Here is a 20,897-nt window from a genome sequence, read left to right as displayed (position 1 = left end):
GCAACTGTTTATCATTTGCGTTAAATAAAACTGGGAGGAAAAGGCAGTATATGCAGAAAAACACTAGAGGGAGCCAGGAAGAAGAAGAGGGAAAAACCACTGAAGACATGCTTGCATTTTTAGGAATAGTTTATAAAAAGCATCCATATAAATCCTTCCACTTACTTCAGCTAAAATGCAGCTACAGGCCTGCTGCTGCCTCTGGCTGCTATCTGTTGCCACACGCTTCACTAAAGAAATGTCAGTTTTCTATTCCTGAGAGAAGCCGGAAGCTTTGCTGCTTTTTAAATAGCAATAGGGAAAACCACCCGCCCTTCCATACATTGTACTCCCTTTTTTTGCCTTGTTTTGTGTTTAGATGAGCAGCCAAATGCTAATTTGCCTTCAGGTACTGGTGACTGTTTTGGGGGGCCTGCTGTATACATTCAGTTCTAAGCTTGTCTCTCTCTATGATTATATGGGGAAAAAATAGTGAGGGTGTTGGTGTTTGCCTGTTTAGGGATTTATTAGATGAAAGAGAGTTTTGATGGCATTAATTTGGAGTGGCCACATGGCTCTTGCAGGAGACCTGAGGAAAATGAATATCTGGGGTTGCAGAATAACACAGAAACACAAAGTTATTGTAAAGTCTGTCTTATTTTACAAGGTTTTAGAAGTGCTGTTGGGCACACTTTTTGTATCGCTTTGTCGTAAAGCTAAATGGCTTGAGTTAAAGTGAAGCAGTTTATGATGTAGATAATAGAAGTAGTTTGGTTTTAGTTCCCCTCCACCCTGATAAATTGCCATAATGTTGATATCTTGGGATCTGCAAGAGTAGGATGAAATCGTGGGTAGGAGGAAGTGTCTTCAGTTTTCAGGTTTTGGAGGATGGGGGAACTTTTTAGTATTCTAAAGTTTCTCCTCTTGATATCCAGTATTACACGACTAAACCTCTTGCCATAGAAAACTGAGTTTTGATGGCCTGGGTCTTTGGCACTGACCAGTTTTGGGTTAAGGGAGGATGGATGATGGTGATTATTATCATTTATTTATTGTTAGTATCTGAGCCTGCTTAGGGTTTTAGAATCATGGAAGTCATCTCAGAAGAGGCAGACAGACTTGAAGTGGGTGATTAAATTAGCAGAATTGATATATATGAACTATGTGTTTATTGTCTGCTGCTGTAATTTACTGCTACAACACTCATTGTTTGAGTTATCTAATTTTTCTAGTTTAGAAAATAAATGGAAAGGGCAGGAATAACGGACTGAAGTTTTCTTCCTTTTGTCTTTATTAGATGGCATGATTTTAAGTTACGAAGACAAGGATGAGCATTTCTCAAAAGTACTCTGATTTAGCCTGAGGACTCTGCTCACTTTAAAGGAAACAAATATAATGGAATTCAAATATGTGGAGGTCGGAGTCCTTTAGCAGTGCACAGACTTTTTTTTTCTTTTTTTTTTTTTTAAGGGTACTTTGAGACTATAAAGACTTGTTGGCTGTTTATAATTACATGATTGCAGATTTGAGATGGCTATAAATTAAGAATTGAATAAAACCTTTCTTTTGAAATATTTAGTAATATCTTGGCAGCAAAAAAAAAAAAACAAAAAAACAAAAAAACAGGTAAGAGCACTAAGTAATTACAGCTTAATTCCTTTTGGATGGTTCAGGGCTTTTTCCTGTCATCTGAGAATTAACTGCACTGGAGATGAGATGGAATATTGGAATAGCAGAGAAATGTTTTTCCCTGCCCCTTTAGTTGCTCTGCTTTGCACTGTTTCTCCTGCTGCAATGCAGGGGTGGGGGCAGGCATGTTTCTTGCTCTCCCGGTGTGTAGATGGCTCCTATTAAAGCCCAGAAGTATTTCCCCAGGTAGAAGGCTGGCAGAGTTGAACTGTAAATGGAGCACATACTCAATTTATTCCTCAGAACCTGGAAAACAGGCATATTTAGTCCAATGCAGAGGACAGTAATTTTCTAGATAAAGTTCTTACATTTTCAAAGGACTGCTTACTCAGAATGGTCTGTGAATACTTCAGGGAACTCAGTGACACACAGATTATCCAGTAGGGCCCCATAATGTGCAACTAAAGCAGCTTTTTAGTGATTATTCAGCCTTTTTTGTGATTATTCAGCTTCAGGGTAGCACCCACCAGTGCTGAACTCCACGGGGCAGCAGAGGGGTGTTCTTTTTACTTGTTGAAATGGTGGATGCTTTATGGAAAGGAAATAATTTCCCTCAGGAGAGTTAGAGGGAAGAAAGCTATTTGCTTTAAAATACATGGTAGAAATTAATGACATGGTGTACTTCTTTTTGTTGCCTTAGGAAAGAAAAGCTGGTTCCTTCAGTAGTAGCCCAAGGGCAGAGTTTTTATTGTTTGACTTTCGCCATGAAGTTTACCCAAAGGCTATGGTATTCGATAAACAAGAAAGGCCCAACCGAGCTGGGGCAGAGCAAGGCATCCAAGAAGCAGAGCCCGGCACCAGGTTTTCTCCCTAAGTCCTTCACGTCATGCAGTGTCAGCCTGCACTGGTTGTGCATGTGCCTGCTAAGCTTTGTGGAGAAAGATGGTGTTTTAGAGGGTGGCTCGTCCTGCTCTGAGCTTGGCATCCACAGCGTCCTTCACTGAGCTTTCTCTGGAGGTGGCCTAGAGAGGAAACCTGGCTGGGGATGTCTGGCATGAAGGCTTTAATTGTTTGCTGGAGAAATATTTCACTACTGGTTTGGAGCAGAATTTGCCACTTGGTGTCACTTGTTGCAGCACATTTGGGCACAGCAGGAGTAGTGCTTGTGCATCTTCCCAGTGCTGCTGAGGGCAGTCCAAAAACACAGGGCTGAGGTATCTTGATGATGTGAGGTAAAGCATAAGCACAAATGGTGGTGTGCTTCACAGATAAATCAGGAGCACAAATCTGCTAATCTGAAGTTGGCTTGGCACCTCCTATGCAAACGCAGGAGCAGATGCAGGGAGGTTGAGGGAGTAGGGACAACTTCTGCCTCTGAGACCAGGAGGGATGGGCAAATTGTTGATTCTTGTACCTTCAGACTGAGGATTCTGGATACTCCCGTTTGCCTTGTTTAATTACTGGGATCACTAGCAAAGGATGATAGCCCTTTAAAAGGTGGCTGTTTTGTCAGTATTTCTCAGAAACGAGGTTTCTTATGCTTTTTTTTTGGTTGCCTTTAATGAAGGGCTGTGAGTAGCCACTGCAGGTGAGCCCTAAATCAAGATATGATGCAACTATAGTGCTGCTATGCATCGGGGGCTGAGATGAGCTCCTCAGGCAAATGTAGCATGCAGAATTCTTTTTAATAATGTAGGACTCTGACTGGGATTTGCCCTGAAGAAGAGGGGATGAGAGGTGAAATCACTCCTCAGGCTGGTGAGCTCAGCAGAAATACATACTGGGCTCTCATTCCTGCTGGGGCTCAGCCAAGATCCCATGAGGATGTGATTTAAATCCCATCACCAGTACCCACGGTAACTGGTAAAGCATCCTCCTTTCCCTGCTCTCAGTGCCTCTTAGACAGCTGGAGGGGAGTAGAAGGCATTTGCCACTCCTTTGGAAATGTATGGCATTTGCTGAGCAATAGTTGCCAAGAGAGAAAAGTGAAGCATTAAAAATCCCTTTAATTACATTCTGCTGTATTTGTGTGCTTGGTAAGAGCTGGTAATACTTGTTTCAGAATACTTTAATTGTATGATCCCCCCCCCATCACATTACACTTTGAAGACATACTTTAGGCTAATGTTTTTCTTCAGTGGGATTTAAATTTTGCTTAGAGTATCCTGTAAATTTATCTGTGACCCTCCAGTATTATTGTGGTGAAGTGTATGGATCTTTATGTTACAACAGATAGTAAGGCAGCTTAACTTGAGCTTCTCTGGGCAGGACTCCAGTGGAAGATGTGGTGCGTGAGCATGTTGATTTTATTATTATCTTGTAACAACAACCCTCCGCTGGGCTCCCTTATTTGCATTCTCAGCAGGACGGCAAGGTGAATAATTTAATTCCAGCAGCCTCCGCCACGTGATGGTGCGAGGACCCGTCAGCGGTGCCTTCCCTGTACCGACGGGCTTCGGAGGAGAATGGAAACTTACAGAAGTGATGCGAAATCATCGCATCTCCTCCCTTAACACTGGGGAAATCTCTCAGCAGAACGGTCGCCTCTTCCTTTGCTGTTCCATGCGTTCCTCTGACGTTGAGGTTGGGGGGTGTGCGAGCCTGTGAGCAAGACGAGTGAGAGAGTGAGAAGTGGGGAGGGCAGTGGGGAAAAATGCACACCCAGCCACGGAGCTAGTTGGAGCAGGAACGGCGAGGAGCCGGAGCGAGGCCGGGACTCCGGCCGCAGGCAGCGGGGAGTGGAAATTTACAGCTGCTTCTGAGCGCCTGTGCATGTTCAAGCGATCCTTTCTGCTCACACTTTCCCAGAGGCTGACGGCCGCTTGGCAGAAGAGGAGCGGGAGGCTGAGGAGCGGGATCCCTTGTCTCTGCCACGTGTTGGTAATCAGCGTGGGGGAATAAAGGGGAATTAAATGGGAGATAACTGAAGGCGGCTGCTGGCAGTGTGGATTGCGGAGAGGTGGCAGAGCTGTCTTCAGCACCTGGCCATGGGGCTGCGCAGGGCTGCCTAGGAGCCCCACCTTCCCTCGCACGGTAGGTGTCGGATAAGCTTGTGTCCTCTGAGTGACTGAAAGTTAAGGGATTTAATAAAACTTTTCTTTTTTTTCCGGTTAGCACCAGCCTTTTCGTAACAAGCCGCTTGCCTGCTGGTTCTCGATAGTCACGCTGTTAGCTTTTTATAGCTTTGTAAACTGTGTTACCAGGAGTGGCTTTTTAAAGCAGGCAACCCTAAACAATGCTCCTCCTGTTACATAAGGCGCTGGCTCTGCGACCAAGCACTCTGTGTCCATGGAATATCTCTGGAAATGGCTTTATTTACAGTGCAGTTTCCAAAAATAAAATATCTGCAATATATCATTTCTCCTGCTCCTCTCCGCTGACTGCCTGCAGCTGCAGGCTAGCTGTTGAGATGCAGAGGAATGAGAGCGTGGCCACTTGCATAAGACAGTGGGAAGCAGTTAGAGATGAACGTGTGTGTGAACTCTTACAAGAAACGGCGTATGTAAATTAACCATCTTGCAGGCATTAGGTCTTGTCAACCTGAAATGTGAGTTCTGTGCAATGGGCAATTCACGAAGTTATTATCAGGCAGAGCTTTAAGTGACCTTAAAGAAAGGGGTTTTTTCCTGAGCAAAGACTCTTTCTTGGGTGAATATTAGTAGTAAAGTGAAATTACTGCTATAGAAAATGATGTCAATGCACTATGAAGCTATTGAATGTAACACAGCAGGCTTACTGAGAGCACGGTCAAGTAATGCTGTGTAGAGAAGTAACTTTCAGTAATACCCAACAAAAAGCAAAACCAGTATTCATGTTCCTCACTGATGAGTTTAGAGGAAGTCCTATTCACTCTTGGCTGCTGATTATGTTGTTTAAATTACATTACCAGTTTCCATTATTTCTACTGTTATTGTTACTACTAGAAATGGAAATTTAACTTGTTTTCCCTTTTACTTAAATAAATGAAAAGCTATTAAGTGCTGTTCTGTTAGAACTGTGTGTACTTCAGAGACATTAGTTAAGAGACCTCTTTCTGCATGACTGAGCTTGTGAGAGTTTTGCTATGGACTACACTTAGGCATGGAATTGAATTCTTAATCTTTTAGGTTTGAAAGACCTCCATGCTGACAAATGGAAATAGGGATCCCAAATATTCTTGACTCTTGAGTCCTGCAAACTTGGTGGTGTAAAGCCACTGGTTTCTTATATTTATAGCTTTATTCAACATAAAGTATTCATTTACTGCTTCTAGCTTCTTCATTAGCATAAGTGGGAGAGCTTGTGTAATCCTGTGATAGAGATGATTGATTCTGGTGTGAGTGTGGTGCCACAGAATGCCACTTCTGCAAGGGTTTAGAGTACGAATGCTGCCTGGCATTGCAGTGTGCAAATGCTGTTTTGTAATAAATATTTTATAATAATAGATGTGGTAGCACAGGACTTGCTGCAATAAAAGAACACTAGCCAGCAAAGTCAAACACTCAAGAGAGTTCCTAACTTTAATTCTGTCATTTATCTGTACTAATGTACAGATACAGAGTGGATTATCTCTGTACCCCACTTGGGATATGTTTGTATCATCACAGATTTACACTCCCTTTTCTCATCATCACCATCTTCTCATTCTGGGTTTGGCTGGCGAATGCCTGAGAAGTAGCAACAGCTCCAGCAGCCCTGTCCCTCTACCCTCCTTCAATCCTCTTCTAACCCTCTTATGTTGGTCCAGTTCTTTGTAAGACTGTGGGGAGAACTGGACTGGAAACCCTTGTGATCTTTTTTTCCCCACCAGGCCCTAAGTGGCCCTGCAAGCTGCTGTACCACTCCAACAGAGGCTGAGGGGATGTGAGCAGATACGGAGCAGGGTGTCACCATCACGGAACAAAGCCTTTATCAGACTGTTGCCTCAGTGCCAGATTGCTGTTCAGTGTTTTCATTTTACTCCTGTGTTTGCTGAAGGGCTATACAGGTTTTGTGTGTTTTTTTGTTTTGTTTTTTTTTTTTTTTTTTATTGAATGGTCATTCAAACACTCAATTGAAAATAAAATTATTAATTTCTTTGAGTGCCTCCACCACAGCATTTGAGTGGAGCATCACTATGAATGCCTTCAGTTTCATGACGGTATTGAACAACTGTGTGATACTGGTATTCTCATTCTGTAGATGTGATCAGATTAAGGGCAGAGCTTTCTACTTATTTTTCACGTCTGATCTTTGGGATGCTTGCCATCTGGTAAAAAAAGATGTGTGGTAATGGCAGGCATTGCTGCAATGTTTTATGTGTTTAGGTGAAGTTTCAGCCAATATCTACCTTCATTCCAGGTAATGCAACAAGTAGCCAACAGCAAGGCTTATGATGAGTAAATTCTTGACCTTTTGGAATAATCTTGTTGCCAGGCAGAGATGGCTTTCTTTCCCCTTAACCATAAAATTGCCCTTTCTTCTGTTAATCTTGTGTCCTATTTGCAATGTACCTTCCAAAATCTGCAATTTGTTGAGGATTTGCGGAGAAGTTATTTGTTGTGTAGCCCTGATTCTTTTTGCGTATCAGATGAAGCATGGGTTGTATGAGGGGACTGCATGGGAGAGGATGGATTGGTCTTCTCCAGGTGATCAGCACACATGGGAGCTTCCATACCCTGGTTTGAGTTTGTGATCTGTGATTGCAACAACTTTCTCAAATATAGCAGGATTAAGAAATTAGGAGGGAATAAGGTGTCTCTTCTATTAGGTAGAAGCTGAATCAGGCAAAATTATGCAGAAAGTGTGCTAAATTCAAATACATGGGTCTTGGGTAGATTGGGGTGAATGGGAAATTAAAGTTTCTTTTTCCATTCAAGAAGCTCTCACCCAATCCAAGTTATTGTTTTGATTCTGATCAGTAAGTCACTGAAAGTTGGGAGCTCAGACAAGACAGATGTCTGATATGTGATGGGAAGGAAAGTTTTTTGCTCATTCATTTTTGAAGACCAAATGCTTGTCCGGAGGAACGTCTGTGGAGAGTGCGTGGATGGGCTCATGTGCTCTCCCATTCTTGCCTTCGTGGGCAGCAGGAAGAAGTTGTTACTGAGCTGCTTAACTGAGTCACTTTGTAGTGGGATGGGCTGGTGAGTAAAGTGATGTTGCTGTCTGCATTTTTCCTTCACGATGCTTACTAGCTCAGTTGCACTGTAATCTTTTGGGGAAGTATGAGATTAAAAGCAAAGACATTGGGGAGGGTCTCTATAAACAGAACTAGATCTCTTACTGTACTTTATAGTTGCATTAAAGAGCTCAAGTTGCACTGTTGTTTTTTGTTTTAATGCTTTCCCTTTATGAACAGATCAACTGGCAGAAGAGTTATTTTGAAAACTGATGAAGCATAGGCTTTGGTGTCAGATGATCTAGGTTTCATTCCTGACACAGCGACTGATTTTTCATTTTTTAATGTGGCCTTGGGTCTGTCTTCTAATCTTTCTGTGCTTCAGCTTCTCCCTTTGCAGACAGCAGGGTAACAGCAGGTATATGGGGTTTTTTTTTGGAAATGTGATTTACTCTCAGTTAAATGTTTGCAGAGTTGGAGGCCTCTGAGGGAAAGCACGCCCTGAGTATGAAAGAATGTTAGGTTACCTTTGACAGTTTACTGAATACACTAAAACTCATGTCTTGTTAATCTTGTCCACCTCTGGATTCAACTTGCTGCTTTAGTCTGTGAGATTATTTTCCTTTTTTTTCCTGGCACACAGAAAAAAACAAACATTTATAAAGTGGTGTTTTTTAGTGTTTCTGTAGCCTAGAATAAAGCCAGTGCCATTTTTTTTTCACCCAAATGAACATGGAGTTGTATTCCTTGAAACTGTTTTTGTAAAAGTAGGGCTCATAAAATGTGCTGGACTCTCCAGGTCTGGTGGCTGAAACATACTGTTCATACTGATGGCAACATCAGGCTTTGGAAACCATCGTTCCTCCTGCAGTGCTGCGAGGGCATTTTCCCCATGACCAGGAGAGAAAACCTCTGAGGCCAGGAGAGTCACTCTGGTATGATAAAGCTACAGCAGTTTCCTTCCTTGGTCTCATAAGCTCCTCACAAAAGCACCAGTAAAAGAACATCATCACAACTAAACGTTTCAGAAGTTGGCTGGTATCCGTTACGCATTCAGGAGTGTCCACAATGCGTTTTTGATGTTATAAAAACACACACTGAATAACCATTAGATGGAAAAAGTTTTCCTAGAAAGTAGGAAAGAAAGGGACTCATTCAGCCCTGTTCCTCACTGCCAGGCAGCTGTGTCAAAAATTTATGAACAGATGCTCTGTAGTGTGCCTGGTAAGAGTTGGTGATTTCAAAATCTCAAAGCTCCAGTGGTTGGAAGCATTTACATTTTCAGGATAACTTTATTCATCAGCAGTTTATAGCCTTTTGCTTCTGCATAAATAAAGTGTTATTTGAGGTGAAATAACTTCTTTGACTTCCCTGTATTTTTATTCTAAGCTTATTAAGGTGAGCACTTTTAGCCTCTTAGCCATGCTGGTCTTCCTGTTTTTTTGGCCAGTCTAGGGTCCTTGTCTGTACACTCTCTAATCTCTGTTGATTTTACTTGACTGTGGGTGTTCAGGGTTGCGTGCAATGTTCCGTATGAAGTTTCATCAAGACTTTGTATAAAGAGACGAATGCTTTTGTGCTTTTACTGGCAGTTACTTTCTTAATTCATCACAGACTAGTATGTGTCTTTCTCCTGTATGTAAAATTTGTGTGTAATCACCAGGTGTCTGTCATTTCTCATAGTAAGTCGTCAGCTTGAAGCAGATATGCACGGACTCATAGAATGGGTTGGAAGGGACCTTTAAAGGTCATCTTGTCCAACCCTCTGCCAGGGGCAAGGGTGTCTTTAACCAGATCAGATTGCTCAGGTCTGTCCAACCTGACTTTGAATGTTTCTAGGGATGGGGCATCTGCAAACTTTCCAGCTCTTCTGCTATTCAGCATTATCTAATACTTTCTACTCTTATTTTTTAATCCTATTTTTATTATCTCAGTCCTTGAGGCAATCCAGAGTCTCAGGTAATGATATTCCGGTCCTCTTCTGTGTTGATAATATCTTGCTATTTTGAGTCACTGCGATTTTGGGGTAGGTTCTTCATTCTTATGAATTTCTAAATAAAATCCTGTCCTCAAATTGCTCTTACCTTCTCAGACAATCAGTTTCCTGTAACATGATAATTTTCCTTCAACCAGTTTATTTTCTACTATATTTAATTTGGTGTATTTCCATGTTAGATGCATGGGTTCTACTGTGTTTTCTCTGTCTAAAAATATATTCATAAGGGACTGTAGTGCGAGCTACCTTTGGTAAGCCTGTGTTACATTCTTTTCACTCATCACTCTTCTTTGTGTTTCAGTTATTTTTAGACTGATTTCTTGAGAAAACAAAGCTTATGTGGTCAAACTGTCTGTCTTTCATCGTACTTCTCTTTCCGTGGTAACTTTTGAACCTCCTGGCCAATTTCAGGCAACCTTGACAGAGAGCTAGGCACTTGGGAAACATGGAGTTCCAAAAAGTGGACTGAAAATAACTGATGAAAGGAATAGGGAATTTAAACCAAATTAGTGCCTCTACCAAAGATAAGACCTTCCAAGTAAAGCTTAGAGAGCAGAGACTATACAAGGAGGAGGACGGGGCAGAAATGCACAGCTGTGGTAAGAACTTTAGCAAGACCTTGTGCTTCTTTGGCAATAAATGCAGTCATGAGAAGCAAAGCAGGAGGAGAGGAGTCCTTGTTTTGCCATGTGCCTCATGGAACAACCAGCCACAAGACTGTGGAGCAGAACTCCCAAATGTCAGCAAAGTGACTTCCATTTGCTTCTACCTGTAATTGTGAATAGCACATGGCCCCCTAGATTCCTGCCTGGAGAAGCAAAAGGGACTGTAACCTGCAGCTGCCATTCTGAAGTGCTGCATCATCTTTAGCCACATGTTGATGGGTTAAAACTGTGTCCAGAAAAGGGATAAATCCAAAAACATTCCTGGATGTACATCTGGGGCTCTTCTTCTTTTTTCCTGTCTCACTCCACTTGCATACAGCAGATGCTTCGCTTTGTATGTAAGACTGATAAATGAAGTGAAACAGAGACTTGGCTGTCTTCAGTGGAGGGATGACCTAAACAGTCTCTTGAGTCCCTTCCTGCCCTATTATTGTTGATTTTGCTGTTGTGATTAGGACACTGGTAGGTTATGAAGAAAAGAGAAATGGTATTTTAGCACTGAGCAGTGCTGTGGTGACTTGATGGTGGGATGGGAACTATCAGTGGAAAAGTGCTGGCCTGCCTGTTGGAGTTTTATAGCAAAGTTTGTGACTATTTAACTACAGACACCATACTCTAGACAGCTACATAAGTTACTTTGGGGAGGAAAATGTGTTTATAATTTAAAGTCAGCATTTCAGTTAGAAATGTGGACTTCATTTTTTTTAAATCTCAGAATCTCTAGCTCGTGTGTACTTCAATTTAAAAATCAAATTGTCTCCCTCTTTATTTTTTCTTTTCTGAGACTTCTAAAAGGGGAAGATAGTAATATTTCTTTTCTGAAACGCAACATGCCTGTTCAGCTCCTGCTCTCTGACTCTTTTCCATCTTCACATCCTCATGCTATTTCTTTGCAGATAATAAAATCATGGAGGATCAAGTTCTTCCTAAAGTGTGTTGTGTATTATTAATCTAATTGCAGCATGTGTGGGATTAGGGAATGCTTGGTGCTTCCTAGCAGCATTGAAATGAATTTCTTTTATAATACTGGCATCCCAGTCTTTTCCAGTGCTTGTATGTAGCTGAACATGCCCAAAGGAATTAGTTGTTAGTATACCCAGTCTTCAGTCTTGCACATTGTCAGGTTGAGGTGTGACTCTGCTCTGTTGCTAGCTGGATGGTGCTGCCAAAGCTTGCAGTTGTGAGCTCCATGGGAGCAAGATTCCACAGCTGAGAGCTCAGCCAAGGAGTGAAAGTTACATAGCCAAAACTTACAGGAATAAAAATGAGTTTGAACTGAACTGTGAGGAGTTCAAAAATGGAAATTTGAAAGCCATGAGCATGAACATATTCCTGTAAAACTGACCTAGCAAAAAATGAGAAGCTATATACAAATTCCTCTGCTCTGGACACTATAAAGGAACTTCTAGTTTAAATATGACATTTAAAAATATTTCCTGTGTGTCATAGAAACTGTTCTTACGAAGATGATCTGCAAAAATATTTTTGTTTTTAATAAGATGTTAGATCAGACTGTATGGATTTTTATTTTTTTTTTTTTTAAGTACTCTATGGTTTGAATTTTGTACTTGGTTGTTTTATATGGCTGCTATTTATAGTTGTAATAGACAGTATATCTAATCTGGGTATTTATTATTTCCATAGAACATTTGGAAATTAGTAACACATGGCTGTATGGCATAAATGGGGCCATACTGCCTGATGGACTCTGTAGTGTGTCAATAGTAAAAACAAAGCATGAAAGGATTGGGTTTTTTGGGACCACTGGGTTTTCTTCTTATACTGTGTGTATTAATACTTGCCTTTATACTGTGTGTATTAATACTTGCCTTTAAAACCTCCTGTATAAAGCTCTTTTTAAAATTTTTTTAATTTATTATTTAATTGTAAAAGTTGAAGTGTAAGGAGATTGAAGTGGTTTGTGTATATATGCACAACTAATCTTGCAAATGTGTGTGTGGAGAGATGGTGATGGTTGTCTTTTGTTGTGGAAAGGGATAAAGGTTTTTTCCCATCCCTTCTTTGTTATTGTACAAACTAGAATGCAGCCAAAATGGTACTGTGCTCCCTGGAAGCTGCTTTAACCAGAGCATGTTCCCATCTGTAGTCTGTCCATTGACTTCAGCATATCTTTGTATTGGACCCTGAGGAAAACCCATGAGAATTCACAACTTCATGCTCTGTAGAATCAGAAACTAAGCTATTTGGTTTTTTTATGTATAAATACAGTGATGTGGTATTTTCCTTTCCAGACATAAAGAGGAAGAATGTTTTAAATTAAACAAACAGAACCATTTTCATTAAAATGCTTAATCTTTCATTTAAATGTCACAAAAACATTTGTGTCTGTATTTGGGTCTGATTCTCTGTTCTTTATTTAATTTGGGCACTGTTTTACACAAGTGAGATCTGACCCGCAGATTCTTGAAGTCTGTCAGGCTTAGGGGATAGCTTAAGCTGCTTCCTCTTGAGAAGCTTTAGGCTGAAAAAGAAAAGCAGCTGAAGAAGGAGCAGTGGTGGTGAAGCTGGGATCTTATCTTGTGGTGCCCTAAACAGAGGATGCTTTTGATATGCTAGCATTACCTCCATCATGATGAAGCTGGTGAAGTTTAGCAAAAACCTCTATCAGAAATCTAGTGGAGCCTGCCAGATATGCAGTGTCCAAAAAATGTTGGACATAGGCATAGATTCACTGGAGTGCTGACCTGTAGATGAGCAGTTTCAGGAAGCATCCAGCTCCTGCACAGGTGCTGAGTAGTAGCTTTCCACTTGATAATGGTGGCTTGTGAGTCCTGGATGAACTTGCAGTAACTGTACATGAGGAATTATACTCCTTTACTGAGAAGCTGAAGCAAAATACAGTGCCTGAGGCATAAGCTTTTCTTGTTCACTACGTCTTTGTGTGTTTTTATTGCATTTTCATATAAACTTTAAAAACTGTTCTTGTTTCTTGTTTGATTTAAAGCAGAGCTCTTCTCTCCTGAAGGAAGAAATCCAGGTGAAGAAAAACCATGCCTTTGTTTAGTAAATCGCACAAAAATCCTGCCGAGATTGTGAAAATTCTGAAAGAAAACATGGCCATATTGGAAAAACAAGAAAAAAAGACAGAGAAGGTATGAGATAATGTTGTTGAAGACCAATAAGGTTGTTATGCTAATGATAAAATTGTGTTCGCTCACTGCCCTGATTCTGCAAGCACTGGCATGTGAATAGTTTTGTGTTTGAATGGTTCTGCTGAAATCAGGGGCTTTTGCATAAGTAAAATACACCGGATCTGGGGTCAGACAGAAAATCTTGAGATCCAGGAGCCTTAGCCAGAACAAAGGGTGATCTACTACTTCAAACAGTGCTGGATCTAATGAAACAGCTTGGAAGGCTATTTGAAAACTACAATACCGTTAATTGTTTTATTAGGATACCAAATGAGGCTGCCAATTAATGTGTGAGTACACACTACCGATGAACCCTGTTTGCATAAAATGGCAAACCTGTATGTATTCAGGTATATATAAAAGAGATCTCACTCTGTCAATACTTTCCAACCTTCTGGGTGCTAGTGCTTCCTAAATGACCAGTGTGATCAGCAGGTCAATGGAGGCGATTCTGCCCCCCTACTCTGCTCTTATGAGACCCCACTTGGAATACTGTGTATATTTTTGGGTGTCCCCAACAGAAGAAGGATGTGGAACAAGCAAGTCCAGAGGAAAGCCATGAGGATAATAAGGGAGCTGGAGCACATCCCATGCAAAGACAGGCTAAGAAAATTGGTGCTGTTCAGCCTGGAGAAGAGGCTGCATGGAGACCTCATAGCAGCCTTCCAGAACCTGAAGAGTGCCTACAAGGATGCTGGAGAGGGACTCCTCATCAGGGACTGTAGGCATAGGACAAGGGGTGATGGCTTTAAACTGATAGAGGGGAGATTTAAATTAGATAGCAATTCTTTACTGTGGGGCACTGGAGCAGGTTGCCAGAGGGCATTGCGGGTGCCCCATCTCTGGCAGTGTTCAAGGTCAGTTCGGACAGAGTTTTGAGCAGCCTGGTCTAGTGTGAGGTGTCCCTGCCCCTGGTATAGGGGTTGGAACTAGATGGTATTAAGGTCCTTTCCAACCCAAACCATTCTGTGATTCTATGAGCTGTACTATTCATGTTCTAATCATAGTGCTAAGTTTTTGCTGATAATATTGCTCTCCTCCAACTCTGTAACACAGACTTGAGTAACTTTTGCCACTTTTCCAGTAACCAGTTGAGAAGGTGCACCCCAGTGTACAAAACGCTCCCAGTTAGGAATTTGTGCTTACATAAAATCAAATAATTTTTTCTTTTTTTTTTTTTTCCTGGCATCTGAGACTCCAGCCTTCTATAGTATTACTGTAGCAGAATTATATGATTTTAATTAACAACAAGCTAATTTTAGGTTAAAACTGAATGTGAGTGGAGACAGAAATAGCTGCTAAGTGACATTAACACTGTTTTTGTGCAGCTGCTGTTTGTGTGTGCATGTTGTGCTTCCCCCACCTTGCGAATGAGCAAGTATTAAAACAAGCCCAACCCAAAAGGTAGGCACGGAGCCCTTCACGCTCTGAGTGAAATCCTCTTGAAACTTTTTGGTTCAAAGCAAATAGCTCAGTGTGTGTTATTTATGTAAGATCAGTGACACGGATTTCAGGGAGCCCTCTGGTATTTGATGTCTCATGCTGAAATATCTCCAGTTAACTGAAAGCACTGAGGGAATTTGACTCTGAACTAAAACTTAAAACAAGTAACTACATAAACCAACAGAAACTTCTCTCCTCTGCTGAATTCATCTTTCGAAGCCTGATTAAAGAAGACATTCAAAGCAGAAGATTTAGACTAGGGTTTCTTTTCTATTTGCTCTGCATTATGACTCCTCTTGGTTGTGGTTTGGAGGATTTTTAGCTTTCAGCTGGTTTGTTTATTTGGGTGTCAGTGACAAGAAAGGAGAAATTCAGACTTAGAAAATCAAGAACTCAATGTGAATTTTTCATAAAAGTCAGAACAGCTGGTGTGTGTTTTCCTCACAAGCAAAAGAGATGGAAGCATTCCCCTGGCATTCCCATTAGGGATGGAAACAGCTCATGAATTTAATGATGACACTTACTTTACAAGAGGAGGTTGGTTTTCAGTATTTTCCTGTCAAGGGGAGAGGAGGGAGCGGGGGACAAGTCAGTTGCTTCAGCAGCAAGGCAGAAAGAGAAGAAATCAGCCTGTTCTATGATGCTATTCACACATATGCTTTATGTGGCTTGTTGACTTGGGACTTTGCTTTGCAATGTAGAGGAAGCACACAGAAGTGAAGATGTTAGAGTCCTCAGCAATGCTACCTTTCATTGAAAGTGTTGCACTGAGCTTGTCCGGAAATACCTATTAAAGAAAATAGATGCATTCATTCTCTTGAGTTTAGGGAAGTGAATGGAATGAAGCATCTTCGGTGCAGTGGCACCAATAAACTTTAAAAATGGCAGGAAAAAAAACTCTTGCAAAAAACAATCGCCCTATCACATCTCTTACTATTCATACAGTTTTGTTAGCTTAGTAAAACCATTTTTAAGGGCTGTTTGCATTTTGGGTTTGAGAAGGAAAGGCAAGGAGGAGACTTTCAATGGCACGCAGGTTTTCAAACCTTACTTAGTAGAACTGGTGAATAACGTCTTTTCATGAGTATGGCTAGAGAAATTTAAGTGAAACAAAAGCAAAGCAAAACAAAGCACAGTGCTGTACTCTGTGCTCTTCAAAACCTGGCAAGGTTCTAAAATTTATCTCCTGTTTGATTTCCAGAGGGAGAGGAAAAGTGTCAAATTTTCATAAAAGAGCCCAGAAGTCTGGCTTCCTGCAAGAGCCAGAGACCCTGGGTTGGATCCTGTGGGCCTGTGAATGCAGAAGTTTGGGAATCAGGGCTCTCCAAGTTTTTGGATTTCTGGCTTCTTGTCTGCTGCGGGAGCTGGAGGGTTACTGTTGTGCCTGACCATAATCCCAAGGTTCCCAGGACTTCTAGGAGCATTCCTGATTCTGCTTCCGTGCAGAATAGCTTCCAACAAGGACTTGCCTCGGGTACTTAAACAGGAAGATTTATCCTGTGACAATTGAGCTGTTGTTGTAGTACAGCCAATGTGGTATGTGGGCTGAGAGAGCTAAAAGTTGCTAATACAGCCAGAATTGGCAGAGAAGTGTGGCAAAGCCTGAATTAACTGCAGGGCTGGTGAAGAACCTCCTCATTTCCTTTCCCAGCTGAGAAATTCTAAGTTTGAGGTGAAGATGCTCTGGGCAACTGCGGAGGCGCAAGGTTGGACAAGAAGGGGTTTGATGCTTCTAGCAGAACTTTGTGGGACTTTCAGCAGGAACCATCTGTGCCTTGGAGGGGCTGTTTTTAAATAATGTGTTATTTAAAATGATCATTCCTACCAAGTTATGCAGTATGCAGGTAGAAGGAGTTTTACAACAGATCAGTTAAGTCTCTGTGAGCAATGGGAGAAGGGGGGAGGACACAACTTGGTAGATAGGATGCAGAGAATCAATTTTTAAGTGTAAAGGCAATCCTACGTATTTTCTGAGACTCTTTGCCAAGTGCACACATCATATACAGAAGTTTGCACCCTTTCTTAATGATACTTTTTGTTAGTTATTGAATAGGACCCGTTCAGATTTTGACTGAGCTCTGTTGACTGCACTAGCATCTATCTTCTTAGATAAGGATTGAATTTAACCCAGTTCCTCCATGTATTATTATTTTTTTAACTATGAATCCATGTAGTGTTGCCACAATGCTTTTTTAAAACTCTCAGCTGAAAAATAAGCTAAGTTTGAATGTTTGGTTCTTTCATTTTATGGGGTTTTTTTTGTTTGTTTGCTTGCATGGACATACGTGTACCTAAAGCTTTGGTATTTTCTCAGCTACATTCTGATGGTTCATAGAGCTCAGGTTGAGAAGTGCCACCACACATGGATCCTTTTCTTCTGAAGTGCTCTTCCTAATATCTTGGTTTTAATGTGTTTTTTTTTTTTTTTTTATGACATCTATTTTAAAGAAGATATTGGAGCACTGTCAAATCTAATCTAACATCTGGGAGATCAAGTAGGGTAAGACAGAACTGACAAAGTGGACTAAAGCTGCCTTGTCCTCTTTATCAGCCATCCTTGTTTCCTCCAACATTTGAAATACATAAGGTGCTCTTGTAGCACGTACAATTGCTGCCATCCTGTTCGGGCTTGATGTGGTGAAGAGCAATTAATTACATTTTATTATAGAATTCTATAAATGCCATAAAAAGTTAATCTCAGTCATGTAGAAGCAAGCTGTGCTTGGATTTAATGAGAAATGCCCATTCTGGAATGAACTAGAAAAGCAGGGAAGTATTTAAATACCTAGGAAATGAAGCCTTCAGAGCTTAGGCTCTGTTCCTTCTTTCTGCCATGAACTCCGGTAGTGTCTGGAGGATGCATGTAAGTAGGGGGCAAGAGAGGAGAAATCCAGGTATCAAGCAGACAGATCTGCTTGACCCTGAGGAAGAACAGACAGCATGTGATGTGCTGGCCATGCCACTGTATTTATTACTGATACGATGCCATGTCCTTTGTTAATGGATGTTGTAAAAAGCACATTAATAGAAACGATGCCTGACCCATCTCACAAAGAAAGGGGAGTGACAACGCGACTTCTCCTGCGTCTGGCCTGCACAATGTGTTGCAGGTGGCATCTAGTATGTCATCAAAGGATGTCATTAAACACATCACTCTCACTGCTAACCAAACCCCCTTGGGTGCGGCAGCCATAACTCGGTGCCATCTGCAGTGCCTACAGGTTTGGTAACATTTTCTGAACCTGCCCTGCAGCAAAAGCCTGCAGAGTGGTACAGGCTTTTAATTTAGTATAGCAAATAGATCTGGGGTGTGTTGAAACTTGGCCCGATCTTTGTGCTTGGCCTAAGTGGGCTGAAAGTTTTACAGTTTCTAGCATAGCTGGTCTAAGACTTGGGTTTGTGGCAGAAGATGAACCCAAGTGAGTTAGAGCTGGTTTAGGGCACTGTGCTGGCTGCTTTCCCTGGCAGGCAGAACTGTAGGCTGCAGCACCTTTAGTCAGTGTTCGGAAATGTAGTGAAGCTAGATGTAAAATAACCTGAAGTGTCTAGCTTCTGCCTCTTTCACTTGCATATATCTAACAAGACTGCTTGCTCAGGTAGGTCACTGCAATCTGTCTTTTGTTTCATCTCTATGTACTGTAACAAATTTGATGCTGTCCAAAAGGGGCAGGAAAGCAGCACTTTATTAAGGCTGCAGTTGAAAGACTGTAAGATTTCCAGACCAAATATTTATGTCAGTAAATCCTGCCCTTTTACCTCACAATAATGAAGCCATTATCAGCTCCTGTTCACCTTGCTTGCTCCTGTGCTGTTAAAATGACTGGGGACCAGCGTGCAGGATGAGGTGCGTGCGGAGGATGTGATGTGCATTTGCATGGAAGAATGGTTGTGAGACTACTGTGAACATGGATACTTATGGATGTGATTCTGCAGCTGCCAAAGTCAGTTGTAAAACTGCCTTCAACTTCATTGCTGCACACAGAAACTGAGGGAATGAGATAAGAAGGGCTTGGCCTTCCTTCCAGCTCTGCATGTCCTGGGGTTTTGTGGGACATTTCATGTTTCAGCTTCCCAGTTCTGCTAAAGCCTGTTGGTGCTCTAGAGATGGAAGAAACTCCAGATACAATTAGGTACTGGTGCTGAGAGTTAAAAGTCTCATCTGTTGCCTTTTTTAAAAAGTATTTTTAAGGATTTTACAACCTCCAGTTCTGCGTTAAGTGCAGGATTACAGGATTAACAGTGGGAAAGGAATTTATGTTCAGGTGGGGCAAACCTGTCTTGTTCATTTAATTATACATCTTTTTACAAGGCGTTTCCCTGTTGTGCTTGCTTGGCCAAATTGTCTTTGCCAGCTTCCTTGAGTACTATTATTTTGCTAAATGGTAGAATTCATGGCTCCTGTCCCAAAACGTCCACAGTTTGTTCCTATATATCTGTTAAGCATGAAATTTTACCAAGAATAAGTGAGTTGGGATGACCCTGAAGCTACATAGATGCTGGATTCACATTCTGCTAATGGCGCTTAAAGGGAGTCCTAACAGTTGCATGTAGAAAGAGTTGTGCTGGCACTATTCTTTTAGGAGGAAAATTGGTTTGAATCACACAGAGTATTTTTAAACAAGACAAAGCCAAACCAAGGAGCTTTTTGCTTTTGCTTGTAATATATAACATGGAATACTGGCAGCTCACTGAATCACACATTGGAGTATTTAACATCACGCTGGAAGGCATCTGTGTGTGTTACTTTCTGCTGCTGTGCAAGTAAGCAAGAGCTTAGGAGGAGATTTTTGCCCTGGAAATATACAAGGTGCACAAACAGAAGCCATATGATCCTATTTGCCATATTCTTATGAACAGTTGAGGATTTCTTGATCACTATGCAAATGACAGATGTCAGACATCCTATATTTTTCTTACGTATATTCGGTATCTTGAGTTTGGAAAGGTGGAAAAAGTTCATGCAGTCTGCTTTTTTCTTCACTGTTATAGTTGGTCATAAATGTTATATTAAGTTCCTGGATGAGCAGAAGTAAGAAAAAGCCCTTCTGACCTGTAACATATGTACGTATGTGTGAAACCTCTAACCTATTGGTGAAACAGAGGTAAAATAGAGACAAGCCATTGAAAGCTTTGAAAAGTTGCAGTTCAGGTGTAGGAGCTTACAGTGTTGATTATTCAAGGCCTGATACTTTTCCCATTACTGTTTCTGTAATCTTCTTTGGAGATGCGTAAAAAGATGCAATGCATCTACATGGCATATCAGGAGATCCGTCTCTCTTTGACAAGCATAACAGGTATGGACTGAGCACTTACTATGACCCTTTTAAGGTAAACGTGAAACTGCCCTAAGTGGCTAAGGAGGGGAAGGTCAAGGTTGGTCAACAGAGGTAATTTTTATTAAGCCAGTTGAAACAGCTGAAAAACTCAAGTTGCTGAAGTTGAGGACTCTTGGTAAAGTATCTCTATTTTTAAAAACCTGACTTTATGGAGTTTTGTTTTCTGAAGCCAAAGCTCTGCTTTTTGTTTGTTTTGCTTTATCACGCACAAACAGTGTTGCAAATAAAGCAACTTAGCCTTTGAGTATAGAAAGTCCCAACTCATGTGATTATGGAAATAAAAATTCAGCTTTCCGCGTAAACAACAGATAAGACCTTTGTTTTAGCCTTCCACACTCCTCTTTAAAATCTCTCTGGAAGATTTTAGAAGAACAGAAAAAAAGACTTGTAGGATTTCTTTGTAATCCCTTAGTGAAAAAAAAAAAAAAAATTGTGGAATATAGAGAAAAAATTAACCATTATTTAGCATTCCTTAATAATGCTAAATTACTGCCCTAAGAATGTTGTCATGCACTTCAGCCCCCCTGCAAAGATCAGTCCAAAAAAATAGATAAAACTCAGAAATTGCCTTCTAGGCCTGGCAAAGCAAGTTACATTGAAGAACCTGGTATTAACACT

General features: G+C 41.1%; 1 protein-coding gene across 2 annotated transcripts in view; it reads left to right on the top strand.

The window, feature by feature from the left end:
* Window positions 1–3,988: 3,988 nt before the first annotated feature.
* Window positions 3,989–20,897, top strand: part of CAB39L (calcium binding protein 39 like) — a 47,096-nt gene continuing 30,187 nt past the window's right edge. The window contains exons 1-3 of one of the 2 annotated variants that reach the window (XM_061353089.1): window positions 3,989–4,191; window positions 4,417–4,645; window positions 13,317–13,461. In XM_061353089.1, the coding sequence (XP_061209073.1) occupies window positions 13,360–13,461 (102 nt within the window). In that variant the 5' untranslated portion in view covers window positions 3,989–4,191; window positions 4,417–4,645; window positions 13,317–13,359. Of the gene's footprint in view, window positions 4,212–4,416; window positions 4,646–13,316; window positions 13,462–20,897 lie in introns of both variants that reach the window. The other variant, XM_061353088.1, reaches the window with a different exon arrangement.

This window comes from Neopsephotus bourkii, unplaced genomic scaffold (genome assembly GCF_033783945.1).
Source record: "Neopsephotus bourkii isolate Nb327-2 ecotype Australia unplaced genomic scaffold, CSIRO-AGI_Nbou_v1 NB_663, whole genome shotgun sequence".
Lineage (NCBI taxonomy): Eukaryota > Metazoa > Chordata > Aves > Psittaciformes > Psittacidae > Neopsephotus > Neopsephotus bourkii.
Note: the sequence above shows the minus strand (reverse complement) of the source record. Positions and strands in the feature narration are given on the sequence as shown.